This window comes from Gamsiella multidivaricata, assembly GCF_025024155.1.
Source record: "Gamsiella multidivaricata strain RSA 2152 chromosome Unknown BC939scaffold_127, whole genome shotgun sequence".
In the NCBI taxonomy this organism is placed as follows: domain Eukaryota; kingdom Fungi; phylum Mortierellomycota; class Mortierellomycetes; order Mortierellales; family Mortierellaceae; genus Gamsiella; species Gamsiella multidivaricata.
Window position 1 is genome coordinate 494 of NW_026251835.1, and position 13,401 is coordinate 13,894.

The 13,401-nt window shown below is 47.4% G+C and overlaps 7 protein-coding genes across 7 annotated transcripts; 4 read left to right on the forward strand and 3 right to left on the reverse strand.

Moving 5' to 3' along the window:
- Nucleotides 1-467: 467 nt before the first annotated feature.
- On the reverse strand, nt 468-1,750 carry BC939DRAFT_469192 (Rtf2 RING-finger-domain-containing protein). The gene is made up of 2 exons (XM_051557994.1): nt 1,163-1,750; nt 468-1,072 (listed from the first exon to the last, which is right to left on the reverse strand). Exons 1-2 carry the CDS (start codon nt 1,634-1,636, stop codon nt 638-640), a joined length of 909 nt encoding a protein of 302 aa, XP_051406462.1. The 5' UTR covers nt 1,637-1,750; the 3' UTR covers nt 468-637.
- Nucleotides 1,751-1,858: 108 nt separating this feature from the next.
- On the forward strand, nt 1,859-4,723 carry BC939DRAFT_469194 (lung seven transmembrane receptor-domain-containing protein). The gene is made up of 9 exons (XM_051557995.1): nt 1,859-2,146; nt 2,299-2,374; nt 2,500-2,597; nt 2,745-3,041; nt 3,142-3,325; nt 3,423-3,522; nt 3,617-4,073; nt 4,163-4,497; nt 4,600-4,723. Exons 1-9 carry the CDS (start codon nt 2,054-2,056, stop codon nt 4,652-4,654), a joined length of 1,695 nt encoding a protein of 564 aa, XP_051406463.1. The 5' UTR covers nt 1,859-2,053; the 3' UTR covers nt 4,655-4,723.
- Nucleotides 4,724-6,146, reverse strand: BC939DRAFT_469195 (uncharacterized protein). Its single transcript, XM_051557996.1, has 3 exons — nt 5,764-6,146; nt 5,228-5,648; nt 4,724-5,103 (listed from the first exon to the last, which is right to left on the reverse strand). The coding sequence occupies exons 1-3, from the start codon at nt 5,876-5,878 to the stop codon at nt 4,830-4,832; spliced, it is 810 nt and encodes a 269-aa protein (XP_051406464.1). The 5' UTR covers nt 5,879-6,146; the 3' UTR covers nt 4,724-4,829.
- BC939DRAFT_44949 (uncharacterized protein) lies at nt 5,759-6,851 on the forward strand. Its single transcript, XM_051555389.1, has 2 exons — nt 5,759-6,541; nt 6,642-6,851. The coding sequence occupies exons 1-2, from the start codon at nt 5,960-5,962 to the stop codon at nt 6,810-6,812; spliced, it is 753 nt and encodes a 250-aa protein (XP_051406465.1). The 5' UTR covers nt 5,759-5,959; the 3' UTR covers nt 6,813-6,851.
- A 394-nt stretch (nt 6,852-7,245) lies between these two features.
- BC939DRAFT_403870 (P-loop containing nucleoside triphosphate hydrolase protein) lies at nt 7,246-8,768 on the forward strand (the record flags this gene model as incomplete). The annotated part of the gene is made up of 4 exons (XM_051552771.1): nt 7,246-7,466; nt 7,561-7,678; nt 7,771-8,069; nt 8,168-8,768. 4 exons carry the CDS (start codon nt 7,246-7,248, stop codon nt 8,766-8,768), a joined length of 1,239 nt encoding a protein of 412 aa, XP_051406466.1.
- A 498-nt stretch (nt 8,769-9,266) lies between these two features.
- Nucleotides 9,267-10,544, reverse strand: BC939DRAFT_45125 (uncharacterized protein). The gene is made up of 5 exons (XM_051555639.1): nt 10,323-10,544; nt 9,994-10,210; nt 9,738-9,898; nt 9,507-9,650; nt 9,267-9,389 (listed from the first exon to the last, which is right to left on the reverse strand). Exons 1-5 carry the CDS (start codon nt 10,398-10,400, stop codon nt 9,384-9,386), a joined length of 606 nt encoding a protein of 201 aa, XP_051406467.1. The 5' UTR covers nt 10,401-10,544; the 3' UTR covers nt 9,267-9,383.
- A 26-nt stretch (nt 10,545-10,570) lies between these two features.
- BC939DRAFT_508332 (mitotic-spindle organizing protein 1) lies at nt 10,571-11,106 on the forward strand (the record flags this gene model as incomplete). The annotated part of the gene is made up of 4 exons (XM_051560985.1): nt 10,571-10,643; nt 10,737-10,840; nt 10,938-10,979; nt 11,092-11,106. The coding sequence occupies 4 exons, from the start codon at nt 10,571-10,573 to the stop codon at nt 11,104-11,106; spliced, it is 234 nt and encodes a 77-aa protein (XP_051406468.1).
- Between the last annotated feature and the right edge of the window lie 2,295 nt (nt 11,107-13,401).

Genomic DNA, 13,401 nt, shown 5'->3' on the forward strand with positions numbered 1-13,401 from the left:
ACTCCGTCCCAACACATAAGGCACATACCGGATCTTGGCGCACCTGAGGACTATCCATCTATACACATCAGAACACGAGGATGCGTCGCTAGGCCCATGAAAACGCGACGCGCTATTGGGCAACGCACATGGGTTGCCAAGGAACAATTCATGAATAAAAATCAGCTATTTGACAGCCCGGGTTGCCAAATAGCATGCAAAATGGGACTGTTAAACTAGGGGGGTTTGTCAAATAGATTGTCCCTTTGATCGACGGGATAACCTATTTGACAGCCCATCCGGAAACTAATTTGCCATGCTGAGCATGCAAGTCAATTCCCGCAAGGGTCCATGTAATTCTATCCAGTCTGAAAATCGAGCCTATGGCTTAACTAATGCCTTTTCTGTGTTAGCATGGTGTCTGCTTCATGGGGGGGGGGGGGGGGGGGAGGGCATGCATCTTACGCTCGAAGACGCCTTTATCTTCGGCAAGCGCACAATAGATTTCCTACAGGAGGTTCTTGAATAAGACTAGCAACCAGGTTGTCGACAAGAGCCTCGATTAGGGAGTTACCCAAGTATCATGTCCGTATCGTTATGATTGGCAATGGTTTATTGACATATAGAGGTAATATACATGACAGAAAAGAGGCCGGTTTCAACGGTTCATAAAATTCTCCTTCGAGGTCCTTCCGCGGCTGTAAAGAGACTGGAGTGCCGATGATTTTTGACGAGTGGCATTGACAGCCATTTGTTCTGCGACTTTGGCTGCAACTGCAGCAGTCAGCGAATGCGTCACGGATTGAATTGGTTGAGCAGAAGGGGGCTTTTCCGCGACGTGTTGTTTCTTGTGCTTTGGTGCTTCAGTCGCCTCATCCAATTTTCGTTTGCTGGAAGATGTATTATTGAGTAGAGTGGAGTCAGCACTGTTCATCTTCTCGACCTCCTTCTTGCTGGCTTTGGCCTTTCTCTTCTCCTTCTTTTCCGTCATGATCCTTGCATGCTTTTCCAATAGTGCCTTTTCCATTGCTTCCAGCTCATCGGGCCTTGGATTCAGTACAATGACGTCGAAGGACTCGAAGGGCTTAGCGCACTAATAACATCGAAGCGAGAGAATGGCCGAGTTAGTTTCAGCGATAACTTGATGAATATGATACAAACTGGAATAATAAAGCAAATGTACCTTGATACAAGTCTTTGAGGGAACCTCCTTTAACGCCTGCTCAGACATGACGCATCCGCAGGTATCCAGGTAGACAAAGCGGTGCTTTCCATTCATCTCCTTCATAGTGATCGGACAGATATAGCGTGCAATTGGTTCCTGATCATGGTTCGTCAGACTGGGCGAGTTGCTCTCAGAGAATGAAGGATTGAGTTCGAGTTGCAGGGTAACAACATCCTTGAGCGATCTGATGTGCTTACAAATCAGATCGCCATCACCATAGGCGGACCTGTCCAGAAGGAACTCCAGTATGGCATCCCTATTGTAAAGTTTTCCGAGGCCGCAGGAGACGATGGGGGCAGTGAGTGGTTTCTTTGAGAGTGCACAGGAGAACCACTGGACTCTGTTGAGGATGTTCTGGTCGACCTTGGCCTGCTTTTGCTTTTGCTTGACGAGTTCATCCCTCTTGGGGATAGAGCCTCCATCGCAACCCATGGCTGTTGGGGTGTTGTTCTGGTGTTTGAGTCTCTGGTGAAGGCCGATGTAAAAGATCTGGAGGGAAATAACAAGCAAGCAGTGGAGTACAGAGTGCAAGAATGAAAGAAAGAGATGGATCACAAAATTACAGGACAGCTTCTTTTGAACTGAAAATACGTGACATGAACATGAGACTACGTACAGACCTATATAAAGGTAATAGCCCATCATCGTTCATCTATTTCCTTCTTCGTCCAACCTTTCCTTTTCATCGACACCCACCCTCCTCGGCACAGCGCAGGCTCGCCTCACATCCATAACAGCACCGCCGTCTTTTTGGAAAGCCCAGGAACCGACTTTTTTTTTTTCCCTTTTTCAGACCCACAGCTGCACACCAATTCACACCAATTTTCGCGCTCTCTTTTACACATCGCCATGGCACCTTCAAGGAGGACTCTCCTGGGCGTGCTATTTGTACTCTGCGCACTTCTCCAGTTATCATATACCGAGGCATTCAAGTCATTCATCGTATGTGTCTTTGTAGATTGAGCTCAGCCTGTTTCCATACCAATCTGCTGTTTTGGGATGCATGCATCCAAAAGGATCACTAGTACTAATATCTGACGCGTTTTTATTCTCTCTGCGCCTTTTTTTTTTTTTTTTTTTTTTTTTTTTTGCAGGACAGCGATGTTCGTAAAGGAGGATGCGGTGGAATGTATGCTTCCAGCCCTGGTACTAATGATAGCGGAATCAGAAGTAAGGACGGCGAGGCGAAGTGTCCAACTGCCGATCTCTCACCCCGCAGAGCTCTGTTCCATTTAATTCCGAAGTGATAATTTGGTTTGTTCTCTGATTGGAGTCGTTTCTTTTAAATGAAATAGTTGTCATGGACAAGGATTCGAAAGGCAACGCGGTCGTGGTAGTGTTCGAATGGAATGACTCTAAGTATGTGGGCAAGACCGATACCCCAAATGGAGACGTAAGTGTGGGTTATCCTGTTGCCTGTGGTCATTGCATGCGCCTAGATCTCTACAATTCCATGCTCATATCGATAAAAGGCTGTTTATTAACTTCGTGCCTTTTATTCCGTTGCGGGAATTATTGGTTTGATAAAATACAAATACAGCCCGTCTACATCTGTGACACCATCGCCCTGAATGCTGGATTTTGTACGGAGATGGACCTTGGCAAGGCAATTATTGACACCTCGATCGCATCAACAGTTCAATCAGCCTCACTTAACTTCACAAACGTGAAGACGGCAGGCATCCAATTTTTTGACTATCATGTTCAAAAGACTGGCTACTACTGTGTCATGACATGGCCTGTGCAAGTGAATCAGGAGGATGCTTACTACGCAGGAATCCTCGAATTTAACAACAAGTACGGAACTCTGGCTGGATCTGACTTTCCGAAGTTGCCTGTAAGGAAGAACTCTATGCAACATGAGATTGTCATGATGTATCAAACGCCATTTATAAGTACCTTTCCTCATATTGCTTTATTGTTCTTTGGTGTTGTAGTTCTATGGCGCATTGTCCTTGACCTACATGACAATCGGGATTTGCTGGATGATCCTGTGCGCCAGACATTGGCGAGAGATCCTGACTGTGCAGCATTTCATCTCAGGAGTTATCTTTTTCTTGATGGTCGAAATGGCATTCAACTGGGGCTATTGGGACGACTACAACAAGACCGGCACTTCTTGTAAGTGGAGCAGTTCTGTGCGCTGTCTATATCGAATTCCGCAATTGTCCGTCTATTGTACTTTTCTGATGACCTCTTATTTTGGATTCATATCTAGCCATGGCTTTGCTTGTGCTTGTCTCAATTTTGAACTCGGGTCGTAACAGTTTGTCGCTGTTCATGTTGCTGATCGTCTCGATGGGCTACGGAGTTGTCAAGTAAGACTACAGGATCATTGACGCTATTTGAGGACCATTCAAGTATTCGTGCCTTTTGTTAACAGCTTGCCTTTTCGTCCAAAATGGAAATTAGGCCAACCCTTGGAAGCACGATGAAGAAGGTCATCTTTTTAAGTTTTGCCCACTTCCTCTTTGGAATCATCTATTCCGCAGGAACCATGTCCCCAGTCGACGACGTGAGTGCGATGATTGTGCTCATGGTGGTTGTGCCGCTGGCCCTGACCATGACCAGCTTCTACATCTGGACTCTTCAGTCGTTGACCTCGACCATCGCCACACTCAACCTACGTCGCCAGACCGAAAAGGTGAAGATGTACACGCGTCTCCGGCGCCTGTTGGTCTTCTCGCTCACGGTTCTGTGCGCCTTCTTTGTGATCAATACGCTCAATTTTATGAACATGGACAGCGACGATTGGCCAGCAACCCATTGGCGCATCAAGTGGTTCTTACTCGATGGCTGGCTGAACATCCTGTATCTGGTCGTCTTTACTGTCATTGTCATTCTTTGGCGACCCACGGAGAACAACAAGGTAACGAAAGCCTTCCAAAGACGGATGCGCTTCAATAAAAAACTCTTCGAATACTGGTGTGCTGATATGACCCTATTCGATTTTAATAGAGATACGGCATCGATCAATTGGAGACCGAGGACTTTGACGACAATGACGAGCATGCGGACCACAACAACGTTCGTGCAGCCGAGTCTATGGGATTGACAGGCATGAAACTTCGTCCTCAGCGTCGTGATTACGAGATGGAAGACGACGAGGTGGCCATGTTTGATATTGGCGAGGAAGACGAGGACGAGGACGCTCAGGAGAGCGACCAGGATGGTGATGATCTGGAGGCAGGACGTCTCAATCCTCAGCGATCGAGCTCGGCGGGTCGCAGTTCTTCCTCAGGAGGACCTTCACCTGGCTATAGGACTGGATCCTCAGCCTCGAATGGATCCTTGTATGTCAGAAGTCTGCGTTTATGGAAGGACAACATGAATGTTTAAGGACTGCAGTTGATTAACTATGCAACTATGTAATTATATTATTCGTGATTTTCTAGCGGTGAAGAAGCTGAGCGGGAGCGAGTTCGCCTGGAGGCGTCCAAGATGAATTAGATGCACTCGGCTAGGATCGCACGAAATACTGGAGAATCATATAACTGTGGACAATAAAAAAGCCAAATTTATCTATTGCGGATGACTATGCAAGGGAGGAGTCGAGGAGGAAGATTATGACTATTATTTTGATATGCATGTGTGGATGGATTTTTCATATTTGCGAAGTATTGGGCTAGAAAAAGATGCCTAGAACATTGACGATGGCGACGGCTAGGACAGTGAGGACAAATACTGTGGAGAGGTGCCACACAGGCCACAGAGCAATGTTTGATCCGATCGATCCCAGGACGAGAGACGCGGTCGCAATCCTGACAGGATAGAGCAGCTCTTTTTCCCAGTTTACATATTCGGTACGCTTCCCACGGATGATTGGGCGAATGAACTCGAGGTAGAAGAAGATGGAGAGCATCGTCAATAGACACAGGAGTGAGAATGTCAACAGGGTTCTTGAAAAACAAAAAACGAAGAGAAAAAAGTGTGTGAGACATTGACTCATCCTGGAATGAGTTTGCATCCAAGGGCCCCATTATACCTTCCAGTACGGTCGATAGTTCGCAAGAGTGTACATACCCTTTAATGCGTGGATCATTCCTGTAGACCAAGACGTCTACTGCATCGTAGTACCATCCGATGAGGGCTCCAAACAAGGTCGGCATCGCGGCCTTGCGCAATCTCTGAAGAAACGGTCTTCTGGTGGCGACACCTGCTTTCAGTTTGCCAGACAGTCCGTGTTGATGTCCATGGTTCGATGACGAATGGTCTCCCCTTCCTGGTAAATTCTCACCACTTCCATCCCCGTCGTTATCGTTCTGTCCATCACGGTAACCTTGGTGGTTGGTGTAGTTGCCGTCGCCGTCCTGGTCACTCCGGAGGGCCTCGTTCTGTCGCCGACGCATCATCCGGACGGTTGCTGTGTGCGGTACGTTCGCTCGGATGTCTGGACTGGCCTCCAATGTGCCGTCGGCGCGGGGCACAGTGAATGGGGGGATGCCTGTTGATAGAGTGTCAAGCGCCAGCTTCTGTTGTTTAGTCTTTCATGAAGAGGATCGGGTGTGATCGGATAGTAAAGCAATGGAGATGGGCAAGCCCAGGATACAGTACTGTACCATGGATAGTGTTGTTGGCCTTCCCCGCAGAATCCTGCGCCAGCCGTGCGTCGAGCTGTACATGGGTCTCTAGTCCGTTGGCGTAAGAGATGGGCTGTCGGGCGGGGTCGGTCATGGTAATTTGTGCTGGTGTGCGAAGGTGGTTCAGAAGTGTGTGTGGCCAAGAAAGTGTCGGTAGTGGCCAAGTTGCTTTTTGATGCGTGCTCGTCTTGGCTGGCTCCCTTTTGTTTCCTTGTTCTTGCTCGTTTTCGATGAGGGAGCTGAAAAGACACCAGTGACCCCGCTCATTGTTGGTCGACTTTTGGGCGCACAGCACATGGAGAGAGAACAATCCCTCCCGCGTTTTGAAACAAGCAGTCCTCGCATTCCCCCAGCAAAAAATGAATTTCTCTCTCTCTCTTTCGCCCCTCTCCTCACCTCTGAATCAATCACCCGAACAGAAACGGCCAATACCTGGTTTCTCATGTCGCACCTCCAGCTAGGCAGGATTTCTTCTGCAGCAGCCATGGTCGGCATGAACAGCGCAGGCGCTAATCCGCTGCTGCTGGCCTCAGCTCCAGCCTCCTTGGCGAGCCTTGGCTTTCGAGCAGCATCTGTGAGTCCCTTGGTTGTTCACAACACAATACGGCCCTTCTTGGCGAATGTGGGCAGGAATGCGCTTGTTGGAGCAGTGGCATTCACAGGACAGCATGGATTTGTCTCACTCCCCGAGGGAGCACAGGATGTCGGCAAGCTGGTCTCAACCGCCACCGAAAAGATGGGTCTTGGTGACAACCAGGTATATCAAGTAGCGTTTTCTCTCACAAAATTCAAAGCGCAGTCGCATAATGAATGTACTAATGGTAATACTTCCATCTTATTATATTTGGACAATACAGTTCGCGGCAGGAGGGTTCCAATTGGCATTGATCGGAGGTATCCTTGCGGGAATCAGAGTCCTGGGGTCGCATGCGATCGAGTATCTTAAGAAGCGAATCGTCGTCACTGCCGAATTCGATTCGAGGGATGAATCTTACAGCTGGATTCTGGTATGTCTCTTCTTGGTTTGAGCTTCTTCTTGCAAGGAATTACACACCGGGGGTTTTGCGATCGTTAGCTTTGACAGTTTTCTTGTTTCATTCTGGTGATTAGAACTGGCTGAGCGACCACCCGTATTCGAAAAAGGCCACCCAATTCTCCGTATCAACTACAATAGCCAGAGGCGCGCAAAAGATCAACGGCGAGGGCGGGGATGGAATTGTTGCCGCCACATATTTTTTACCCGCGCCAGGTATGGGGATGCTGTTGAAGGAGAGCAATCGTCGCTGTGTTTTTGTCTAGGTGTTGATCTCTTACATTGCCGTTTGGTCAACTTAATAGGTCTCCACTTTTTCTGGTACAGAAATCGCTTGCTTTGGGTATGCTAGATACGAGGATCGCAACATCAGACATCCCATTGAAAACATGTTGCTCACACGATTGACGAATCCCGCGTTTGTTCAGATGTACAGGGAGCGCGTACGTCCCGCAGGATCAACGGTTGCAACTTCAGGAGCAGCCGTCGAGAACATCACTATCAGCACACTGGGTCGATCCCGCGATCTGATCCAGTCCTTGATCTTGGAGGCACAGCGCAAGTTCATCGACAGGGACCAGTCTCGCACGGTCATCTTCCAGGCTGATCAATACGGCGCTTGGAGGCGAACTAAATCAAGGCCCAAGAGGTATTTGATTCGTGTTCTTTGTACATGAGTAAATTCTCAAGTGAGATGCGACATAAGATTTCGATATTTACCATATCTCCTATATTTCTATTAGACCACTGGACACTATTGTTATGGACCCGAAACTGAAGAATTATATTGTTGAAGACGCCAAGGAGTTTTTTGCAAGCGAAAGCTGGTACTCTGAGCGTGGCTTGCCTTTTCGACGCGGTGTAAGGTTGCTTCATGACAATATAAAGGGAATGCATGTCCAGAACTTCCGCTTATCCTAACTATTTATTGTTCTACTCCATCTGCACATTAGTTGCTTTTGTACGGTTCACCAGGAACGGGAAAGACATCATTTATTCACGCTCTGGCAGGGGAACTAGGCCTGAACATTTATGTGGTTAATCTCTCGAGCAAGAACTTGACGGATGATACGCTGTCGGAGCTGGTCTCGGATACACCTTCGCGATGTCTGCTGCTTATCGAGGACGTTGATGCTGCATTTGTTCAAAGAGAGTCCAGGAGTGCTGCGACAGGAATTACTTTTTCGGGTTTGCTCAATTCTGTCGATGGCGTGTCTGCCCAAGAGGGTCGTATGCTTTGCATGACTACTAAGTAAGGGCCGCGCATGCTTCTGTTGGATAATTAGGCATTGCAGTTCTTTATTTAACGCTTTTTTTTTTTTTTTTTTTTTATTACTTTCGCCATTGTAGCCACCTGGAGCGCTTGGATGAAGCACTGATCCGTCCTGGTCGCGTAGACGTACGAGCACGGTTTGGAAAGGCCACCCAGTCGCAAGCAAAGGAACTCTTCATCAAGTTCTACCCTCATTCCACACACATGCCAGACTCAACAACAAAAACCAACTCGAACAAGAAGCAGTTGTTGGTGCAGGATGATTGTTTCTTAGAAAAATCCGGAACTATTGCTGGCAATGCGACCGTTCCTTCCTCATTGAAATATGGAGCAAGTCTTTCGGCTCAACAGACAGGGGTGTTGGCGAAACAGTTCGCAAACGCTATTCCTGACCAAGTTTTCTCGATTGCACAGCTGCAAGGATTCTTGATGGGATACAAAAAATCACCGGACTTGGCAGTGAGGCATGCCACTGAGTTTGTGGAGCGCGCAGGAAGTGCCGAGGTCAGCGGGACAGCCAAGGTTGGGTATGACGGTGAGGGACACATTAATGAGAAGCAGGCTGAGGAAGAGGAGAAGGCAAAGAGGCAATATTTTTGGGAGGGTAGTGAACAGCAGAAGGAGCGAGAAGAGTTTAGGGAGGAGAGGGAGCGCGAGAGGAGGGCGAGTCTGAAGTAGCCATTTCAATCTTCTGGGAAATTAAAGTTGTATTTTACTGTGACAAAACTGGATATCATTTGTTGCCAGGCTTCTTCAGCTGAAAACCACCAATCTTCATGGGCTTGAATCCTCCCAACTTGACTGGCTGGAACCCACTGGGACTCGGTGCAGCAGCTGCGGCAGTGCTTGTATTCACACCTGCAGATGTCGATGTCTCCGGTCCGTCTTCCGCGGGCTGAAGTCCGCTCACTTTCACAGGCTGGAATCCACTCACTTTCACAGGCTGAAGTCCAGCCATTTTCACAGGCTGAAATCCACTGGTCCCAGTTGACAATGTCGTCGGCCCGGATCCACCAGCATTCTCAGGAGCTGACACGGGCTGAAAGCCGCTTAGGTTGATAGGTTGAAATCCAGTTGATGCTGCGGATGATGTTGTGGTTGGTATTGCTACAGGCATTGCATTCTGTGCCTGCACTGGCAGGCCTGGTTGTACGAGCGGGCTGTTTGATCCCATCGTGCCCGCTCTCTTCATTGCAGCCTCCTGCATTTTCGCAAGCTCTCTTTCTTCTCTCCGTCGCTCCTTTTCTTTGATCTTGCTGGTCGTGCTCGCTGCTCCTGCGCGACTAGTATCCTTCATCTCTTTGAAGCGCTATTATATATTAGCCCATAGGTGAGCTCAACGGGTTTATAAAATGGCTTCAGTTGTTGAAGCAAAGTGAACTGTAGGAATAAAGCAGGAGGTATTTTTGAACGAACCTTTTTGTGGTTGTGATCGTATGAGCTGAGATGAACTTCGAAATCGGAAATGCGTTCGTATTGTTTATCGCAAAGTGCGCAATAGAACGCCGACTTGACCATCTCGAGCTCTGCCTGAATCGCCCGCTTTTGCTCCACTTGTTTCTGAATTCAGGCAAAAAAAAAAAACAAAGAGCATTGGATAAGTTATAAAAAAATACATCACGCTAGATTTTTGATTTTTTAAGATACCTCGCGTTTGATCCGCTCCTCTTCGGTTTCCTCGGCCTGTCGCTCAACTTCGGTGGTCTTTCTCTTGGCAGTGCTCGATTCATTATACCAAGTATCGACTTCTTGCTTCCCTAATCCCAGCACGTCCTGCTTTCTCTCGATCGGGATCGGTGCCGTCCTACCTACGAAATACACATAGAAACAGCATCGGTCTAGAATCCATTATATGTTTTCAACGAACTAAATCCTCGCAATTGTTGTGGATAGCTTGGTGTACCTGTGGCATTTTGTCCGAGCCCTGTTCCAGCCTTCCATCCCATCTTGAGCAGGAGCTTGTATCCGACGTTGGATGCTGGGATATGGGTGCTCATATCTGCGGCTTCAACCCGATATTTGTCGCTGTCGCCGCCATCGTGATCACTAAGGCTATTGTAGTCCGATCCTGAATCGCTGTACTCGTCTGGACGATACTTTGTTCTGAGAGCATCCCTGGTCTATTTGTACAATCATAATTGGCCGTCCCACGTATCGACAATGATAAGACCATGCTTTTTCACCCCCCTGAAGCTCAGCAATAGCCGGAATAGATAGCAATGTGGGACCTACTTGAGCGAGCTCCTCGAGTTCGTGGCGGTAGAACCGTTGCAGCTGTGTCTTTTGTTTGTCCTGTGGCAGTTGTTGCATGTCTGAATGATGGAGGTTTAGGTGAATGAGGCGGGCGATGGTTCTTGAAGAGCGGTGCTTCCTTTCAAAGCCACTGTGAAGAATAAACGCCCTTGGAGACAGGAAGACGTGATGTACCGTATCTTTCTACGCTTCTACGCCGACCAAGAAAAAGCAAAAGTGTGCTCAAAATGCAAGATTCTACGAGGGAACAACAGCGGAGGCAACAATGTCAACAGCAGGAGGCACGACAGGCTATGGATAGTAAGGAACTTGAACTCTTGGAGATGAAGATCTCATCTTGCATCGGCTATGCACCTTCGAGACTAATGTTCATTCGAAAACGTCTCTCGCTAGTCCTGGCAGAGATGTCCTCAATCCTCAACACGGGCCTTGACCGAGAAATGCTGTCCATCTGTGTATCTTTATGCGAATCTGGTGTTAATCCCGAAGCACTAGCTGTATGTTTAACACCACAAGCATTGTTGGTTGACACGGTAAATGTCCAAGCATTTGAATTACTCATAAGGTGATTTGATATGAATTCGGTCGTTGTAGGCTGTCATCAAGGAACTCCGGAGAGAGAGCGCAACGACGAGAGTAAGTGAGCCCATTGCAGCGAGAATTTGAACATAGAAAACGTGTTTTATTGTATTGTTCAAGACGCGTCCATGTGCTGACATATCCACGATCGATTAATTGATTCTTCTAGACTGGTGTCGCATAAGCACAGTGCACTTTTCTATGTATGCATTCTCTACCACTATTCGCTCAACTTGGTAATCTCCGGTCTGTACTTCTAGCATAACCCACGCACCATCCGAACCAAATAAACTACCCGCTGCTTACAAAGCCGAAAGCGATTGTTGCTCGTAGGGAGCGAGGAGAGTATGATAAACGTGTCATTAAATAGGTACAGTATAAAAAACCCTTTTCTTTTGCTTTACCACATTTCATTACAGCATAAGCGCTTCGCTACAGCTGCAGAGTCCTGTCAATATTCGCCTTTGCGCCTCACTGGCGTCTTCTTGATGATCTTATCCTGGAACCATTCGAGGATTAGATCGTATTTCGATGCATAAACGCTGCTGCTGCCACTGTGATCGTCGTCATGCCGTGTAGGGGTTTAACAACGAGCTATTTAACTCTCCTATTAGTTGTACTTACAATAGGAGACGCCAAGCGATTAGAACTTTTGCGTGGGAATGCTTCGGTCACTTACTGGTTCATCCTTCAGATCGAAATACAATAGCACAAAAATGGGAGATAAATGTGGGATCTGTTTAGCTAAATAATGGCTCTATATTCCATTTGGCATATATGATATCCGGCGAGATGGGGAATCGTGGCAATAAGATCCACCTCTCTGGAGTCGTTATTTGCCAATAGTCGCTGAACGGGCTTCCGCTGCACCTTTATAACGCCGTTTAACAAGGGTGGACCGATGACGGATGCTCAGGGAGACGATCGGTAATTGGGAAAGCGAGTACTGCCTTTGTTTACATATCCTCCCTCGTCCAATTGCAAACGGTCTTACACGCCATAGAGTACTGCGCATGTGCACAGCTTAATTAGACAGTAGACAGTTTGCGAAACAAATCATCCAGTACAGTCTAAGTTTATCAAGTAGGGGCTCGCACTTTTGGTCATTGCGAAAGTCTTATCGCAAGTCCATTGCAACTTTGCAAATTCACGCTGCGCCAATAGGAGCGCTCCTTTTTCACGCGTAAGCTCATTCAAAACTAAACACAAGCAGACGCGAGCTATGCTTACACGCTTTAATTAAAGAAAGGCGATGTGTTTGCTTTTTAACTCTCTTGTTCTTATCATCCTTCCCTCCGTCCTTCCCCATTAAAGCCCACAGAGAAGAGAGGCGGATGAGGTGCGAGAGGACGTTGTTGCTGCTGAGACGCATACGCCTGGTGCTGCTGTTGTTGCTGAGGGGAACTCTGTTGCAGCACATACTGCAGCAGCTGCTGCCGTAATGTAAAGGTGGATTGTGTGAAGCCCATTGACGAAGAGGAGTAATAGAATAACAGACGCATGTTGGCATTTCATTTTGTATATCCAGACAAAGCCGCCTGGTAGCAAGCCAATCAAAACGCCGAATGAACTTTGCTTCTGACCCTCGAGTTCAGAGCTCAGAGGCATAGTTGAGTTTGAACTTCGAGCGAACTCGAGGGTCGAGTTCAGTTTCGCAAACTGTCTATTATCATTATAGTCCACTGCAAAGCACACTGCACATGGGCACAGCGCCTATACTAACGTAAGGATAAAACTCTATGCTCCTTCATCACTGAACTATACCTCGACCTCTTGCAATTTTTGATGGTTGGATATGTGTTTTCGTCTCTGATCATACTCGATATACAAGACAGAAATTGTAGCAGCTGGTATGTCAGGTCTTCGTCAAAGGACGATTGTTGGATAGCATCCGCGAATTCATCCGCGAGTTTACTCACGGCGCAGTCATCCCAATTTGCCAACCAACACACGATCAAGGATACGACTACAATGGGCACAAGAGAGCGCACGCGATGAAGTTTCAAGAAATTATGGCTGCTGATGGAATTATTTCTCACCTTCCAACCTTTTGGCCCGGATGCACACACGACGCTGATATATACAATGGACCTCGATTTCAGGACATTTTAAGAGCGTATTCCAAGAGAGTCGATGACCGAAGCCTCGCCATTTATGGAGGCCAAGCGTATGCATTAAAGAACTGTCTAGCAGTGCCTTTCCGTGATCAATATCTGACAGGAGAGCAAAGTATTGTCCATGTCAGGATGTTAAGATGTCGCATTTACTGTTGAGCGGGGCTTGGGCAAAGTATGCCGGCAGTTTGCCTTCATTGGATACAAGAGGAATTTTAAGGAGCTATTTCCAGTCGGTCATTACTACATTATGGCAGTCCTGCTTATCAATATACAAATATGTATCAATGATTCTCAGAGTAGCACATATTTCAGATGCCCTGCACCAGACCTAGAGGAATACCTGACGCCTTTTGAGCAGTGGA

Bases quoted from the DNA above. Each gene is read 5' to 3' on its own strand.
- BC939DRAFT_469192 (XM_051557994.1), bottom strand. From the start codon at position 1,636: ATGGGTTGCGATGGAGGCTCTATCCCCAAGAGGGATGAACTCGTCAAG. The intron at 1,073-1,162 runs GTACATTTGCTT...CGATGTTATTAG, and splicing joins CCTCAAAGACTTGTATCAAG to TGCGCTAAGCCCTTCGAGTC.
- BC939DRAFT_469194 (XM_051557995.1), top strand. From the start codon at position 2,054: ATGGCACCTTCAAGGAGGACTCTCCTGGGCGTGCTATTTGTACTCTGC. The intron at 2,375-2,499 runs GTAAGGACGGCG...TAAATGAAATAG, and splicing joins TAATGATAGCGGAATCAGAA to TTGTCATGGACAAGGATTCG. The intron at 4,074-4,162 runs GTAACGAAAGCC...CGATTTTAATAG, and splicing joins GACCCACGGAGAACAACAAG to AGATACGGCATCGATCAATT.
- BC939DRAFT_469195 (XM_051557996.1), bottom strand. From the start codon at position 5,878: ATGACCGACCCCGCCCGACAGCCCATCTCTTACGCCAACGGACTAGAG. The intron at 5,649-5,763 runs GTACAGTACTGT...CTCTATCAACAG, and splicing joins GGCCAACAACACTATCCATG to GCATCCCCCCATTCACTGTG. The intron at 5,104-5,227 runs GTATGTACACTC...TTGTTTTTCAAG, and splicing joins AATGATCCACGCATTAAAGG to AACCCTGTTGACATTCTCAC.
- BC939DRAFT_44949 (XM_051555389.1), top strand. From the start codon at position 5,960: ATGCGTGCTCGTCTTGGCTGGCTCCCTTTTGTTTCCTTGTTCTTGCTC. The intron at 6,542-6,641 runs GTATATCAAGTA...TGGACAATACAG, and splicing joins TGGGTCTTGGTGACAACCAG to TTCGCGGCAGGAGGGTTCCA.
- BC939DRAFT_45125 (XM_051555639.1), bottom strand. From the start codon at position 10,400: ATGCAACAACTGCCACAGGACAAACAAAAGACACAGCTGCAACGGTTC. The intron at 10,211-10,322 runs GTAGGTCCCACA...TTGTACAAATAG, and splicing joins AACTCGAGGAGCTCGCTCAA to ACCAGGGATGCTCTCAGAAC. The intron at 9,651-9,737 runs GTATCTTAAAAA...GCCTGAATTCAG, and splicing joins AGGAGCGGATCAAACGCGAG to AAACAAGTGGAGCAAAAGCG.